Genomic DNA, 17,798 nt, shown 5'->3' on the forward strand with positions numbered 1-17,798 from the left:
TTCGACACCAATCCAACACAACAATACCTACAAAAACAAAACTCAACAACCAATATTCTTCATCAATTTAAAGTAGTTGATTCAGAAAAAGAAGATTTTAGACATAATTTATTATCAATACTTGCAATATAATTTATTTAATAATACAACACCATAAATAGAGTTGACTCTTTCTAAACTCCACATCTGCAAACTGTAAATATCCAATACTTAATAATTATCATCCAATCATTAAGCATTGCGCATCCAACTTGAGAATTCAACAACATTTGATTTTAGTTGGAAAAAAAAAAAAGAATGATATGAAAAAAACCAAACTTTAACAAAAACAAACAATTTATTTATATTTATTTTTTTTTTTCATAAAGTCATGACTTTTTATTCCTATTTTGGTAAAAAAAAAAAAAATCAAAAATCAAAAAAATATTAATAATAATAATTATAATTACTAAAAACTAAATTAATTGGATATCCTAGTGAAGGTTGCAAACCCATGTCGAATCGTCAATCGATCGAATTAATCATCGATATAACACACCACCCAACCAACTTGTATTCAAAGTAACCAACCAAAATTTTACCAAAAAAATACTAGTTTGTTGTTGTTTTAAAAAACTCACTTTTTTTTTTTATTTTTACTTTCAACCACCATCTCTCGTGTTCAATACAAACGATACCTATCATGGTAATGTAGGCGTGCTTTATCGCGTCCTTCGTGTTTAAGAGGCAATGATGATTTGTTTTTTTGTTTTTTTGGATAAATTTTTCAAAAAAGTTGAAACAGCTTTTTTATTTTTTTTATAAAGCAAAATATTTTGTGTTTAGTGGGGCTAATCTTGAAAAGAAGAGGGGTAAAGATGTTTGGACCATCTCAACCTATCTTTAATTCAGTTGCCCACAACAAACAAAAAATGGCAAATTGTTGCTGATCAGCAACCAAGCTAAACCAATGCCCAACGATTTGCCAATTTAGTGACTACATGTAGTTGGCATACAAAATTAGTTTTTTTTGAAAATGTCTCTTTAATTTTTATTTTTCCAAAGTGGAGTCTCGTGTTTGTCAAATTCAAGTTGTCAGCGATTGCTCACTTTCATTTTACCAACTATCCAATTTCACAATTCAACACATTGTTGTTATATCTTTTTAAATTAATTAATTAACAATCTTAAAACAAAAATCCTAATTTATCAATTTATTAATATTTCATATCGTGATTAATTTTATTTAATCAGTGTACATTTTTTCTATTTTTGTAAATAAGTGACTTGGATGAAAATTACTTGTAATTTATCAAACCATTCAATTGATATTAAATCATCTCATCAATCAAATCCAAAAATATTTTTGTAAGTTTTTGATTGTATTACTATTAATTAATGAAAAAATAAATGACAATAAACAATGGCATATTTAAAATATCTATCTAACTATCTATAGATTTGAGTTTGAATTAACACATTATAAAATTGGTATTAATATTATTTAAACTAATTTTCCCTATAGGTATAATTCCAGTAAAACAAACCTTACCAATATTATCTATATCATCTGTGGAACTATTTCTAACTCCCAAATGAAGTTTATCCAGATTAAAGACAGCATTATCTAACATTTACTTTCCTGATCACAAAGTGACCAAAAACAATATCAACAATCTACAACATCCAACTACTCATCTATAATCTAATTCAACCTTATCAAAACCACTATAATCTTTGGAATAAATTAATATGATCGGTCGAGAAACTCCAAAAAAGAATACAAATCTTGGTTCTTCACCCCCCTTATCTTATCACCCGAATTCAACTTTGCCTATTCAATACCAACCGAATATCAACTCTTATATACAACCACTTCAGATCGGTCAACAAACAATGCATTCCATCCAAGCACCACCACAGCCACAGAGAATTCTACCAAATCAACCACCTCCTCAAAACACATTCCATTTCAACTCTTTTATTAATCCAATCAACATTCCATCAATTAAAGAGGAGCAACTACAAAACAACCAGTCAACAACATCCAACAACAACAACTCAAACTTTCACAAATTTAAACTATCAAATTCTGTCAACACATACATTCCACCACATCAGCAGCAACAACAACAACAACAATCAACCTCTACTAACAATTTAAGTAGCAGTGGAGGATTACCAATACCACCACCACCGGGATCTCTTCACATCGGCAACAATGCCCTAGGTTCCACACAACTACAACCACAACAAAACTCCTCCACATCTACCAATACCACCCCAAATACAACTTCCGAATATCCAACTTTATTTAACTCTCTTCTAGGAGGACACTCTCCAAACATGGTCAGTGGCATTTTCCAATCGCCATCTTCATCGTCCTCATCGTTAAATGCACCTCCAATCTCACCAAACTCGCCACAATCGCCATCATCCTCAAACTCAAGTTCAATGGGTTCTCCAAATGCAATTTTGAGCTCTCCGACTTCAACTACGACAAACACCACCAACCAACTATCTCAATCCCAAACCCTGAGCAATCCAAATGCCTCCAACACCACAACACCAAAGGTCGACGCAAACAACAACTCACCCACCAAAGCCACCAAACCCAAACCAAATAGATCACCAAGCTCAATTGCTAGACGTCGTGAACAGCATCGTGAACACGAACGTCAACGTCGCTTGAAGCAAAAGCAACTACTTTCCTCTGCCACTGAGGTGCGCCAAGAGAACACGTCACTCCTTCTCAAAGTCGCTCAACTAAAGAATGAACTCATCATCTCTCAGAATAGCTATGCTCAGATGGCACAGTCCTACGAGGATCTTATGAATACCTTCAACTACGTTTCCTATGAAAACAGTTCTCTCAAGAAGGAAATCGAGCACTACAAGTTTGGAGCTCCAATAGCACAACAAAAGTTGTTTCCAAACAACATCAATCCACCTGCCGGATCGATACTAGTACACTCGCCACCTCTTCCACTCGTAGGACCATCCATCTCGTCACTACCACACCCAGTGATGTACCCACAAATCAAAAAAGAAATATCACTCTCACCACAAGCCAACACCACTGGAACATCCACACCCAACAATAACCAACAAAACACCTATGGAATATCACCACAACAACAGCAGCAACTACCAAACAATCTCCATATGAATCAATATGGATCGCTTATCCCTCCACCACCACCCTCCAACAACAAAGACCAACAACCGCAACAACCCAACAGCAACTCCTACCTCTGGAGCACCAACGGCCAAACACCAAACAATTCACAATTTTCACCTCCCCCAAATTTTCACTCAAGTCACAACTATTCTACGGATCACATTCAGTAGGATGATTCTGTTGATTTACAATATATTATTTTATATTTGTTTTTTTATCAACCCCACTTCCATCAGAAATGTTTGTTGTCTCCCCACCTCAACATCTATCGAATTCAAATCATTGATATTCCTTTGTATTTTTAAAATATCAAGTTCAAACTCAAATTCCACTTTGAGCTATATTTATTAATTTAAATTGTATAATACGACAATTTGGTTAATTGTCTAATTCAGAAGGCACCCACCTACCTCTAGAAAAAAAAAAACAACATCATCATCAGCAACAGCAACTAGGCAACAGCAACCCAATAAAACAAACCAACCAATCTCCAGCCAAATATATATTTTGATAGCTCAAAATATTCTGATCATCGAATTATCTCTCGATGATCGGTTTTCTTTAGAAATCAAACCCATACACACCACTACAACCAAACAACCAGCAAGCCAATCTCTACCAAACCTACAGTATAACGATGCTTTTTTCCAAATTATTTACAATGTATAAGTAGCCTTGTAAATGAATCATCCTTATATAATAAAGTCTGAAGTACCCCACACCAATACTACGTTTCTCATTCTCTGTCGTGTTGATTCTCGTTCCTCTTTCCAGGAAAGAGGAAATATATAGTATAGATCTTTCCATTAATTATTAATATGCCGTCCACACATCTTCAATTCCTATATCAACAACTCCACGAAAACATAATTAAAATACCAGCAATTCAATTCACTGATCTCGACAAGACAAGAGAAAATAAAATAAAATATATAGAATTTAAAAAAAAAAAGTTTATAATTTTTAAACTAAGTTATTTATTACCGTGAGTGAGTGTGGGTGGTGTTCAATAATATAATTGAATCCTAAAGATTGATTTCGGGTTGAAAGAAATTAATTTTTTATTTGTATCAATTATGTCAATTTTATGATAATAATAAAAAAACAAAAATGGGAAAAAAAAATTTTAAAACAAAAAAAAAAATTTACAAAGGTTCTCTTTTGTCGGAGCTTTGAAACACAATAAATTCATTTTTAAAAAAAATAAATATAAATATCTAAAATTACATTGCCGTAAATCACCTTTGATTGAAATTATTTCGAAAAACATAAACAACAAAATTGTATGATCAGTATTGAAAAAAAAAAACAAAAAAGAGATAAATTAATGTGGGCGATCATTTGCGTGACATCTTTGATTTCATCTGGTATCATTAATTGTTGTGTTGAATACGGTGGCTTTTTAATCAGACAAACTCTGTCTATCTATTAAAGCATGGTAAGTCTTTCAATCGGATAGATTAATATTCATTGAAATGTTATGACAAACAACAAAAAAATCATTGATGACTTTTTGGAGGTAACTATTTAATAATTGATATGATTCATTGTAACAGCTAAAAAAAAAATAAACATTATATTTTTAAATTTTATCAGAACCACCAACCAAACAATCACCACAAGTCTTTTAAAATCAAAGTTTTTTAATGAATTTTGATGATAGACCTCATTTTGTGGTGTGGGATTCTGCAAAAAAAAACAAATTTAAAGTGGGGGGAATTATTTTTATAATAAAGAAACCACTAATTTAAAAAAAAACATGGATGTGAAAATCCAATTAACCTGATGGCTTTGAAAATGCCATTTTTAATGAAATTTTTGATTTTTATTAATTTTTTTACAAGTTGTTATGCAAATCACTTGCCTTTTTCATTTTTTGTGTCCAACATTTAACATTTCTTTATTTGGTTTTGACATAATAACAATATTATTAATATAATAATTATTTATATAATATATATATAGCTTTATTTATTTGATTTGATAAGATTACTTGTATACAATCATAATCTAATCATCATCAACCAAAAACAACAAAACATTTCAGTTCAAACCTATATTGATCAAAATATCCTATAATTATTTATTTATTTATTAAAAAAATCATTTACTTTATTGATTTATAGTTTATAGTTCATTATTATTATTAAATTGGGTGGTTTAATAATAACTAATACAAAAAAGACAATCAATCAAAAAAAAAAAAGAGAAAGTAAATTTGTAAAACACAAAGCAGTAACAAACAACTTTAATTATCATCATAGCAAATTGAATTGAAACGATAGTAATAATAGTAATAATAGTAGTAGTAGATCCAGAGATATAGGTGTTATTTAAGCTATAGTTTATAGATTATTGTAAGTTTAATTTAATAAAATCATTCAATACATCACTATTTTGTGTCTTTCTTTCAAAAATAACATCAATATTATATTATATATTTTATTTCCTTTTACTTCTGACTATAAATACAATAACAATCTAATTTACATTTGAATCTAATCGAATCGAATTGAATTGAATTACCCTCAATACACATATATCATCTTATATGATGATCTGCATCTTCTCTCTTCAAACACCACTAACTCACTCACACATCACCATCATATTTAATATTGTTCCCACCCATCTACCGACCCACTCACTGTTACACTTTTAATTCAGTGTGAATTTGGGTTGTAATATGGGTGGATATTGTTTTTTTTTTTTGGTTTTGGCTATCTCGATACAGAGTATCGTTAAATTCAATTCAAATTAACACATACAAACTATAATATATCATCAAATTTAAACAATATTATCTTATCTATTATCCAAACAAATATATATTTTTTTAAATATTATTTTTTTAAAAAAAAAAACAAAAACAAATTATTATTTATAGTCTGTGGTTGTTGTAGTTAGTGTTTGTTAATTGAATCAGGAACCAAATAAAATTTCAAAATCAAAATCAAAACCAAATAAATATTATTTTTCAACCAACAGAGAAATAATATTACCATTATTTATTTATTTTTATATTATATATTTAATCAAACAATCAGAATCATAAATCAGCCATTGTTTAAATAGTTAGAAATTGTGCCAAAGTATCAATAATAATAATAATAATAATAATAATAATAATTCACCAACACTAGGCTTGTTACTTTTTAACTTCACATTTCCCAACCATTTAAAAAACAAAAATCTATTTTTATTTCAAAATATCAAAGTTCACGATTCTTCAGTGCTTGTTTTTATAAAAACAAGGTATGTTTGTTCTGTGAATAAAAACAAACATTGCACTTCACTTGCGTATGCATACTATTTTTCATTGTTGTTTCGTTTGCTTTGTATTTGCAATGACTCGTTTTCTTTGTATTTGATATTCTTTTTTCATAAATTTTCTGTTGTTTTATTTTATTTTTCGAACAATTGATTGATTCTCTTGTTGATCAATAAAAACAAACAATTGCAAATCCATTTCATCGCAACCTCATCAATTACAGCCCATGGTAATCAAAAAAAACAATCCTTTACGGGCATCCTATGACACCTATTTTGCGCTCTCAAATGATTTATTCTCCTAAAACCTTTTCAGATCAACCTCCACTTTTTTTTGATTGCCCCAAAAACAAAATTCATTTTATGAAAAAAAATATGCGTGGGTCAGGTCGTGATATTTTTTTGTTTTGTTGTGAGTTCAACATCACAGTTTATTTTGATATTTTGCATTATTTTAAATGACTTCATGTAATCATAAAAAAAAAAAAAAAAAAAAAAACTGAAAATAAATCAAAATCATTTTTAGAATAAAGATTTAAAAAAAATAGCATACAAACAACATCCAATTTTTATTTTTTTTTTTTGTTAAAAATTTTTCATTGTAAAATAAAAATAATTTTTTGTTGTTAATTTTGGGCACATTTTTCTCTGCTCCGCTCAAAACAAACAAACAGGTCATTGTTTACAAAATCATTCCCAATTCAATTCAAATCATTTCATCCATCTTTTAAAGATATATATAGATTTATATATATATATATTATTTAATAATAATAATAATATTTATTGTATTGTTGTAAAATTAATATAATATAATCAATCTCAAAAAATCAATTAATCAATCAATTCCTGTTAATTTAAAACAAAACAGTAGTGAAACAAACAAGTTCAAATTTATTAATAAACAAAAAATAAAATTTACTTTTACGAAAAATCTAGATAAGAAAATAAATATTAATAGTAACAACAGATCCAACAACCTTAGTTATATGTGTTATTAGTATTAAATTGTATATAATATATATTACAACAAAACAACAACAAAACAACAACAATATTGTAAAATCATAAAACAACAACAACAACAAATCAGTCAAACAGAAATAGTTAGTAAAAGGGGTGTAGTATAAACAAAAAACAAAAATGTCTCTCACTTTAAAAATTAGAATTGTCAGAGACAATCAAGTCAAGGCGATGAAATTCGCCCCAACTATGTTTGTCCACGAAGTATGCGCACAAATTCGTGAGAGAATCAACGACACTGGTGACGACCACGGTCTCTTCCAACCAGGTATCGAAGGTAAGCGTCCATCCCGTTGGTTAAAGATGGACAAAACACTACAACTCTATGATCTTAAAATGAATGTAAGTGATGATTCAAACAAAAACAAAAACAAACCAAAACAACAAGTACTAATTAGATATGATTAAACATTGATTGACCAAACAAACTACCTATATAATAGGATGAAATCGATTATAAAAAGAAACATAGAGCACTCAAGGTTAGATTGATGGACGAGACTTTGAAGACTTTGTTGGTGGACGACAGTCTGACAGTGGGAGAGATCATCGAGATCGTTGGTAAGAGAATCGGTATTAAGAATCACGAGGAGTTCTCGTTGCAGGCAGAGACAGCAGCGGGTGTCGCCAGCGGCGAGTGGCTGAATCACACTCAGGCACTCCACGAGCAGGGAGTCACCGACGAGCAGATCGTGCTCCTCAAGAAGAAGTTCTTTGTCGACGATTTCAATGTGAATCGTGACGACCCGATCCAATTGCATTTGGTGTACGTCCAGTCGCGTGATGCTATCATCTCTGGTAGTCATCCATGTTCGTACGACGAGGCAATCCAATTCGCTGCACTCCAATGCCAGATCCAACTCGGTAACCACAACACCACCATTCACAAAGCCGGTTACCTCAAGATCAAAGAGTACATGCCACCATCATACCACAAGAAGAAAGATGCCGAGAAGGACATCTACAAAGAGTTTAGAAAGTTGGTCGGTATGACCGAATCCAATTCGAAATTCCGTTATGTACAACTCTGTAGATCTCTTAAAACCTATGGTATTACTTTCTTCCAAACTAAAGTAAGTTGACAACTGCTGAACTGAACTATTTATGATTCCGAACTAACTAAATATCTCTTATAATTAATGAAACAAATAGGAACGTGTTAAGGGACAAAAGAAACCGGTTCCAAAGCTTTTAGGTATTACTAGAGATTGTATCTTGCGTTTGGATGCAGAGTCTAAAGAAATTGAAAAAGAATATCCACTTAACCATCTTCGTAGATGGGCAGCTTCGCCAGCTTCTTTCACACTGGATTTCGGTGATTACGAGGAAGACTATGTGAGTGTCATGACCACTGAAGGTGAGGCTATTTCACAGTTGCTCGGTGGTTACATTGAGATTCTCATGAAGAAACGTAAGGATACCAGTGTCACCGTTGAAGAGAATGATACCGACATTGCTTCGGTCGAGTCGATCGGTCGTATTCGTGGTCAAACCTCGCAGACCACTACCTCGTCGTCGCTCTCTGGCTTTGACGGTGCCGGTGGTCGTGAAGGACAATACTCGGTGCCGGGCCAGTCGATCGGATACCGTGGTGGTCTCGGTGGACCCCTCTCCATCAAGGTTACCAACATCGATTCTGCGTCTGCTGCCGTCGCCAATTTGTTGAACGAGATGGAGCTTGCACCGGATTCAGTCATCGGACAAAAGTCGTCGTTGACTCCACAGCAATGGCGTCAACAACTCGCCATTCACGCCAAGGCAGTGGCTGCCGCCGCCGGCAAACTCCTTGGAAACCTAAACAATCCAAATGGAATGGATCGTGGACAGATGGACCAGAATGCACGTGACGTTGCTTTGACCATCGACCAATTGGTGCATGCCGCTCGTGCCGCCTCGATTGCCTCTGGTGAAGATCCAGACGGAGAGATGCCACTCTTTGACGGTGCTCGTGGTGTCGCCGAAGCCATCTCCAAGTTGCTCAAGGCAACCAAGGAGATTGCTGCCAATCCAAACGACGACAACGCCAAGAATCTCATTGCTCAAGCCGCCGAACAGCTGAGATTGATGACTGCCTATTTGGATGGTGCCTGTGCTGGTGCCATCACCGATCAAGGTACATTGAAACTGCTCCAGGAGTCTGGTAAAGCAATTGCTTTCGCCACTCAGGAGCTCGTCAATCAAGCCAATCAAATGTCTGCATCGATCGCCGATCCAATTCGTCGTAATCAAATGAACTCTGCCACCGAGGATACCGGTAGAACTGGTGTGCTCGCTTCGGCAACCGCTCAAGCTTTGGCACCAACCATCTTGGATCCAAATTGTCGTACCCAATTCAACACCGCCGCCAAAAACGCTCAGGATTCACTCAACTACTTGTTGGCCACCGCCAAGTCTTCCAACTTGGATCCAGCCAGTCTCGAAAAGTTGAGACTCCGTGCCAAGGCAATCGCCGACGCCTACTCCTACTTGTTGCAATCCGCCGATTTGGCTCAGCCAAAGAGTGGCGACGACGTTGAGTTCTCCAACGCCGCCAAGGTTATCTTGGGTGCAACCGCTCAACTTCTCGGTTCGCAAGGTCGTCCAGACGTTATGCAAGCCGCCACCAAATCGATCGAGGAGTCAATGATCCACTTGATTGCCGGTGCCAAGCGTGCCACTCTCAAGACCGACGATCCAGCTGTTCGTGACCGTCTTATCCAATGCTCCAAGGCAGTCGCTGAGGCCGCTCGTTACTTGGTAGAGGTCGCACAAATCTCTGCTGAGAACCCCGAGGACAAGGCTGCCTTTGCCAAGGTACAAGAAGCTTCGAAGCGTCTTGCCATGGCCACCAAGCAGTTGGTCGGTGACGCCGGTAAGGAGGAGGCATTCCAAGCACTCAGAACAAATGCCAAGCTCGCCTGTGCTGCCACAACCGGTTTGATCACCACCAGCAAGCAAGTCTCGCCAACTCTACCGGATCAAGATGCTGCTCGTATCATTGCTTCTATCGCCAAGGCCAACCACGAAGTCGGTGAATTGTTGGGTGCCATCAACAACTCGCAATCCAAGCCAAACGACATTTCTGCGCAGAACCAATTGATCGACCAAATCAAGATTTCCGCACCAATCGCTTTCCAATTGGTTGCCGACGCCAAGGCTGCCATTCCAAAGGTACAAGATCCAAACTTGAAGACGGACTTGACCACCTCTGCCAATGTCGCCTCCGATGCTATCAAAGCACTCTTGGATGCCATTCAAGATCTCACTTCCACCGTCGGACAACAAGATTTCGATGATGCTCTCGAGCAAGTTCAAGCTCTCGAAGCCGAAATGGAAGCACAAACCTACGCCGCTCAATCTGGTCTCATCCAAAACATTCCAGGTCAGACCCGTGAGAACGCTATGGAGTTGTTGAACGTCGCCGCCAGAGCCTTGGGTAACTCTGCTAAGCAAGTGTTGCTCCAATACAAGACTGCTCCAGATCAACTCGGTGGCACTTGTAAGGACTTGACTACTGCCGTCGCTCAAGTCACCAACGCCGCTAAGGCCGTCTCTGCCACCTCACAGAACCGTTCGGTTCAACGTTCGGTTCTTGGTGCCGCCAAGCAAATCACTACTGAATCTGCCAACTTGGTCAGTTGTGCACGTGCCGTCTCTTCCAATCCAGGTGATGCTCCATTGGAACTTGCACTCCAATCGTCTGTCAAGGCAATCGCCGAAGCATTGGCTGCTTTGTTGGCCACTTCCAAGGGTGGAGATCCAGGAGGAAAAGATTTGGACGACGCTATCGAAGCTATCAAGAACGATATCCGTCGTATCAACAATCCACCAGTTAACTTGGGTGGTGAGTACGGTTCCAACTCTGACAAGGCAATCTCAAACTCCAAGGCATTGATTGCTTCCACCTCACAGACATCGGCCAACGCTCGTAGCAATCCATCTGCTTTGGGTCCATCCTCAAAGACTACTGCTTCCACCTACACTGGTTTGGTCGACAGCGCCAACGCCGCCACTGGATCCTGTCCAAACAAGACACTCGCCGTCGAAATTGCCAAGCACTTGGCACAACTCGGTGAGCTCACCATTAAGTTGTTGCAAGCCAGTCGTTTCTCTGCTGCCCGTCCAGGTGAAGGTGAGAGCGAATTGACCAACACCCAGAACGCCGTCAACAACCAAGTCAAGGTGTTGATCCACACCATCCAATCTGCCGTTCCAGGTCAAGCTGAAATCGGTGACGCCATCGAAATCGTTAAGAACTGTATCGTTCAACTCAACAGCGGTGACATCAGCCACGGTATTCGTTCGGATGCTTTGAAGGCATTGACTGCCGCCGCCAAGGAATTGGCCGAGCACGGTAGCCAAGTCGTCAACTCCAAGACTCAATCCGAGAAGATGGGTATCAACTGTAAGAAGGCCGCCGAAGATTTGCGTGATGTCGTCGAATGCACCAAGTCTGCCATCTACGGAACCAGCGGAGAACAAAATCCAGACAGTATGGCAACCCTCGCCGGTAAGGTCGATTCTGCCACCAGCACACTCCACCACTCTTGCCAAAAGAAGCAATTGTCTGACCAAGACAAGAAGGAGGCTGCCATCAACGCCAAGAATTTGGCTCTCTCAGTGCCAAACTTGATGAATGCCGCTCGTAAGTTGTCTTCACAAGCTCTCACCTCTGGTAACCCAGAGAAGTCGAAACAGATTCTATTGGATGCCCAAAACGTTGCCAACGGTTCCACTCGTTTGGTCAACATTGCCAAGTCAGTTGCATCCGGTCAAGTCTCTGACCAAGAGAAGCTCAACGAAGCTCGTGATGAGGTTCAAAAGAATCTTCGTGATCTCCTTAGATCGGTCGAAGGTGTCGAGACTACCCAAACCGTTCAAATCGATTTGGATGCTCTCTCGCCAGCCGAACAAACCTTGTTGGACGCCTCACGTTCCTGTGCCAACTCGATGTCCCAATTCATGGCTGTCAGCAAGAACATCTCCACCGGTACCAAAGATCCAAATGCTCACCAACATTTCTCATCGGCTGCTCAATCCGTTTCACATGGTGTCCAACAATTGTTGGTTGCTATCAACGGTATGAGACCAGAGCAAAAGGAAATCGACGAGTCCATTGAAATCATCCAACAGGCTGTCGTCGATCTCGACTCTGCTTCATTGAATGCCGCCATTGGTTTGCTCGAAAACACTGCACCAGCTGGAAAGACTGCCACTGCCTGTCAAGAGGAGTTGGTCGAAGTCTCCAGAGAGTTGGCCACCGCCATGAAGACATTCTTGGCCGCACCAAAGGTTGATCCAAGCAACCTCGGTAAGGCTGCCAAGGACACTGCCAACATTCTTCCAAAGATTGTCAACATCTCCAAGCAATTGGCTTCACTCACCACAAACCCAGACATCAAGCAAACTCAATTGCAATTGTCCAAGAAGTTGGCTGACAATATGTTGGAGTTGATGATCCACGCCAAGAGCGGTGACGTCTCTGACTCTAAGCAAGCCTACAACGCTTCACAAGCCATCGCTGATATCCTCACCTCTGTCAAGGGTGGTGTTATGCAATCACGTGACTGTGATGAGTCGATCCAAATTATCAACAAGTCAAAGGAGACACTCTACAAGCCAGCCAATGACTCCAAGGGTAAGACCTACCAAGAGTACAGAGACGATACCACCGACATTGCCAAGTCGCTCGCTCTCGGTATCTCATCGTTGGTCAACGCCGCCAAGAACAAACCAGAGGAGATCGGTCAAAACTCACTCAAGGTTGCCTCTATCATTCCACGTTTGGTCGAGAGCTCACGTTCCACTGCCGCCGCCACCAACGATGCCGCCGCCAAACAAAAGTTGCTCGATGCCACCAACGGTATTGTCGACGCCACCGCCAACATCATTGCCGATGCCAAGCTGGCCAGTGCCGATCACAAGAACACTGCTTTGCAATCAAAGATCAACGACAACTTTAAGAATATCACTGCTTCCATTGCCAACTTGATCAGTGCCTTGAAGGCTGGTGACACTGGCGATCGTGATATCGAAAACGCTTTGAACACCATCAACAGAATCACCACCGATCTCGATGCCGCCTCATTGTTTGCCGCCGCCGGTCAAGTCGAAGCCGACACCGAAGGTTACACTCCATCACAAGTACAAGAGGAGATCGAGAAGCAATCGCAAGAGATTCACGACGCCAACAAGAATCTTGTTGCCGCCTCTGAGAAGACCATTGAAGACGTTGCCACCAACGCCAAATACATTGCCGAGCTCAACGAGAAGTTGGCCACTACCTCCAAGGTTGCCGCTGCTCTCACCTCTGACCCATCTGCCCAACAAGCAATTTTGAATGCCGCCAGAAATGTCAGTGCTGCCGTTCAAACCGCTGTATCTGCCAGCAGATCCACTCACAAGAACCAAACACCAGCCAACAAGAATCAGTTGCAAGCCACCTCCAAGAATGTCGACGAGTGTGTCGATACCTTGAAGTCATTGACCTCCTCATCAACCACCACCAAGGGTATCAAGGAACTCGATCAAATCGCTGCAGAAATCAGAAAGCAATTGTCCAATTACGACAGCGCCAATGCCACTGCCAATCAAAATGCCAGTGCCGAGGATGTCGTCACCTCTGCCAAGTCAGTCGCCGAGTCCATTGCCTATTTGGTTAGCACATGTAACAATGCCCCAGATGAAATCAACGATGCCGCCAAGGGAACAACCGCCGCTGTCAAGTCATTGCTCCAGAATGCCAAGGGATCGACCCGTCTCACCGACGATGCTGTCATCCAACAGAATGTCACTGAAGCTGCCAAGGATGCTTCCAACAAGATTCTCAAATTGGTACAAGCCGCCAAGAACCAACGTTCCGATCCATCCAACCCACAAGTCCAAAACAAATTGTCAGAGGCCTCTTCAGAGGTTGCCGAAGCCATCAACGACGTCGTCGCTGCTGCCGGAGACTTGCCAGGTGGTGAGAGAGCCAAGAAACTCTTCCAAGCCGGTGAGAATCTCGAAGAAATTGCCGAGAAGGAGCTCAAGGAAGCTGCCAAAGTCATTGAGGAAGCTACTGCTGCTCTATTGAGAGCCAAGAAGAAGCGTGAGGAAACTCGTGCTGCCTCTGGTATCGAAGATGCCGGTATCGACGAAGCCATTCTCGAAGCTGCTCGTGCCATCACCTCTGCCACTGGTATCTTGGTTAAATGCGCCACTGAAGTACAACATGAATTGGTCCAACAAGGTAAAGCCAAGACCGGAGGTGCTGTCTACCGTCGTGATCCAACATGGGCTCGTGGTTTGATCTCTGCCGCCCAAGCCGTCGCCGGTTCCGTCCAAACTCTTGTAGTTTCAGCCAACGACTCCACTCAAGGAAAGGCTGAAGAGGAAACATTGGTTGCTGCTGCACGTGGTGTCGCCGCCACTACCGCTCGTTTGGTATCTGCATCGAGAGCCAAGGCCGACCTCAACTCACAATCCAACTCACAACTCTCTCAGGCTGCCAAGCAAGTATCGAACGCCACTGCTCAATTGGTAGAAGCCGCCAAGTCGGTCGGTAAACAAGATGAGGAACCAGAGACATTCGATGCCACCGGTATGTCATTCACCGGTCTCAAGGTTCACGAGATGGAAGCACAAGTCAAGATTCTCAAGCTCAAGAAAGAGTTGGAGCAAGCCGAAAAGAAACTGTTCTCCATTCGTAAGCAAGAGTACCAAGATCAAACTGGACCAGCACCAGTTCCACAACTCAGCCAACAACCAACACCACCAGCCCAAGCTTCACCCAAGCCAGCTGCACCAAAGCCATCGCCAGTACAAAGACCAGCAGTTTCACCCGCTACCGGTCAACCAATTTCCAGACCAGTTCCAAAGCCAGCTCCAAAACCAGCTGCCAAGATTGAATCACCACCAACTTCCCCTGTTGCACCAGCTCAACCAGCCTCACCAGGACAAACCTACCCAATTTCCGAACTTAAGAAGAAACCGGCTCACCTTGATGCCAATAATTTAGAAAACTACTTGAACGATGAAGACTTTGCTGCTACTTTCAAGATGTCAAGAGAAGATTTTGCTAAACTCCCAGGTTGGAAGAAGAACAAGGAGAAGGCAAACCACGGTCTTTTCTAAAATAATAATAATAATAATAATATCAAATAATTTATCATATATAAAGTAATTTAAATAAAATACACCCACCCAATGTACATTATTTAAAAATTAAATTAACTTAACTTCTCTATTGAGGTCACTGTTTATTTATTTATTTATTTTAAAGATTATGTTTTTTAATATAGTCATATCTTTGATGGTATCTATAGAAGATAGTATTTTCATAATCACCAACAGGTCTTTCGGTTGTGTTTTTGAGTAGGAATTTGAAAATAGGAAGATCGTTGTTTTTAACAGCTAGTTTCATTGACATCTTTGAACAACCTTCGGTTCTGTTGAAATGTAGGTATTCAACAATTTCTAACGATCTTATTTCTGCTGCTTTATCCATTACATTAAATGAGCATGGTGCCCCTTGATCCAATAAATATTTAAGAATATCCAATGCGCCATGCATTGCAGCATAGATTGCAGTGAAATCTGTAAATTCCAAAAATCCATGTTCATGAAGCCATTTAACATTGGACAATCGATTGTTTCTAAATGCTAAAAATGGAATGAAGGCAGGAAATCGTTCGGTTCTATTGTCCATAAACCATTCAAGTGCATCGGAATTTCTGTAGCCAGCAAAGCTCTCCAGCGTTGCAGAGGTACACCCTAGTCCATTTCTGTTATAATGTAGATATTTGAATATATCGAAATGATGTTCAGCAACTTGATCCAGAATATTCGGAGAACATCCTTCCGTACGATTTTCATTGAGGAAGCGAACGATTTCGAAATGTCCATTGATTGCTGCGTTATCGATCGCTTTAAAAGTACATTCCTTTCCAAGTTGGTGAAGGAGTTTAACAATTGAGAGATCTCCATTTAGTGAAGCATTATTTATTGATCTACTGGTGCATCCACTTGGTCTATTATTGAGAAGAAATTCAACAATCTCTAGGTTGTTGGGAATAGTAGTTGCAAAGTCAACTTCATTAGCGGTGGGCCCGGAGCTATTGGGATGGAAATGCAAGAGTTTGATGAGCTCTTGGTCACCTGTGGATGCTGCATGTTTCATTGCTACCGAGAAATAGCATTCGGGTCTATTCTCCAAAAGATATTTAGCAATTTCTAGATGATTATTGTCTATGGCATATAATAGAGAATAGCTTGAACATTGATCGGAGAAATTCTCAACAACTGCTTTCACATAGGAAATATCACCAGAATGAACTGCAATATCGATTTTGTTTGCTTGTACTTCCAATCCGTTGGAATACAAGAACATAGCAATCCTAAGATCTTTACATTTAAAAAATGATTTACTATTATAACCTTCCGATCTGTTTGAATGAAGATACTGAACCAGCTCGAAATAACCACGTTTTATTGAACGATCCATTGCTTTTTTCGAACAACCTTCCGTTCTATTTTCATGTAGATACTTGATTAGTGCTAGATGACCATATTTCGAACATTCATCAATCGCACCTTTGAATACATGATTGATTCCATTCTCATGAAGAAACTTGATGATGGAAAGGTGTCCTTTACAGATTGCCTTGTTTGCTATTGTTAGAAAATCTATCGTTCCAGGTTGTTGACATCTTTGATAAACAAATTCGATTAAATCAATATTACCACAGCTCGATGCACATGGCAATGACTTGATGAATAGTGATTTGAAATCATTCAGCATTGATAGATCTTCTGATTGATTATCGATTGAAGTGATCACATGATTGAATATTGATTTGAATCGATCAGTCATATTAAACCTTATCAACTCCTCTGGAAAACAACCTAGATCATACCAATTACATATCATTGATATCTTTTTAAACCGTAGCATAAATGATCTATTATAATCTTTTACATATTTGAATATTTTCCTTCTTATAACTATTGAATTTAATAAATTAAAAAAGATATTTGTATTATTCATGGAATTATCTTGTTACACACAAAAAAAATGATTTGGTGAAGATTTTTTTGAGAATACAATAAACCTTTTGCAATAACCATTATTTATTAATTATATTATAATACAAAAACATACATAAAAAGAAGAGTAAAAAAATAGTTTAATGTCTTCCATTAAGTCAGTTAATCAAACTTTGGTGGTATGATATTAGTAAGAATTCATGTGCTTTTAAAAAGATATTAAAATCAAAATTTCTTAGAAACAAAATTTTTCATAATGTGAAGCTGATTCACAAATCTTTTAGATCCCTGAAGTTCCTACCGGCAAACACCACTCATATAACTTCAGTTTATTTACACT

The 17,798-nt window shown here is 38.7% G+C and overlaps 4 protein-coding genes across 4 annotated transcripts; 2 read left to right on the forward strand and 2 right to left on the reverse strand.

Annotated features, from left to right (window-relative positions):
• Positions 1-1,731: 1,731 nt before the first annotated feature.
• PPL_08755 (bZIP transcription factor) lies at positions 1,732-4,592 on the forward strand (the record flags this gene model as incomplete). Its single annotated transcript, XM_020579559.1, has 2 exons — positions 1,732-3,326; positions 4,478-4,592. 2 exons carry the CDS (start codon positions 1,732-1,734, stop codon positions 4,590-4,592), a joined length of 1,710 nt encoding a protein of 569 aa, XP_020430234.1.
• Positions 4,593-4,687: 95 nt separating this feature from the next.
• Positions 4,688-4,964, reverse strand: PPL_08756 (uncharacterized protein; the record flags this gene model as incomplete). The annotated part of the gene is made up of 2 exons (XM_077398165.1): positions 4,688-4,716; positions 4,943-4,964. 2 exons carry the CDS (start codon positions 4,962-4,964, stop codon positions 4,688-4,690), a joined length of 51 nt encoding a protein of 16 aa, XP_077254265.1.
• A 2,609-nt stretch (positions 4,965-7,573) lies between these two features.
• On the forward strand, positions 7,574-15,547 carry talB (talinB; the record flags this gene model as incomplete). The annotated part of the gene is made up of 3 exons (XM_020579560.1): positions 7,574-7,795; positions 7,897-8,526; positions 8,606-15,547. 3 exons carry the CDS (start codon positions 7,574-7,576, stop codon positions 15,545-15,547), a joined length of 7,794 nt encoding a protein of 2,597 aa, XP_020430235.1.
• Positions 15,548-15,689: 142 nt separating this feature from the next.
• On the reverse strand, positions 15,690-17,539 carry PPL_08758 (uncharacterized protein; the record flags this gene model as incomplete). Its single annotated transcript, XM_020579561.1, has 3 exons — positions 15,690-17,083; positions 17,336-17,416; positions 17,524-17,539. 3 exons carry the CDS (start codon positions 17,537-17,539, stop codon positions 15,690-15,692), a joined length of 1,491 nt encoding a protein of 496 aa, XP_020430236.1.
• Between the last annotated feature and the right edge of the window lie 259 nt (positions 17,540-17,798).

Source organism: Heterostelium album (assembly GCF_000004825.1).
Source record: "Heterostelium album PN500 unplaced genomic scaffold PPL_scaffold9, whole genome shotgun sequence".
Classification (NCBI taxonomy): Eukaryota; Evosea; class Eumycetozoa; order Acytosteliales; family Acytosteliaceae; genus Heterostelium; species Heterostelium album.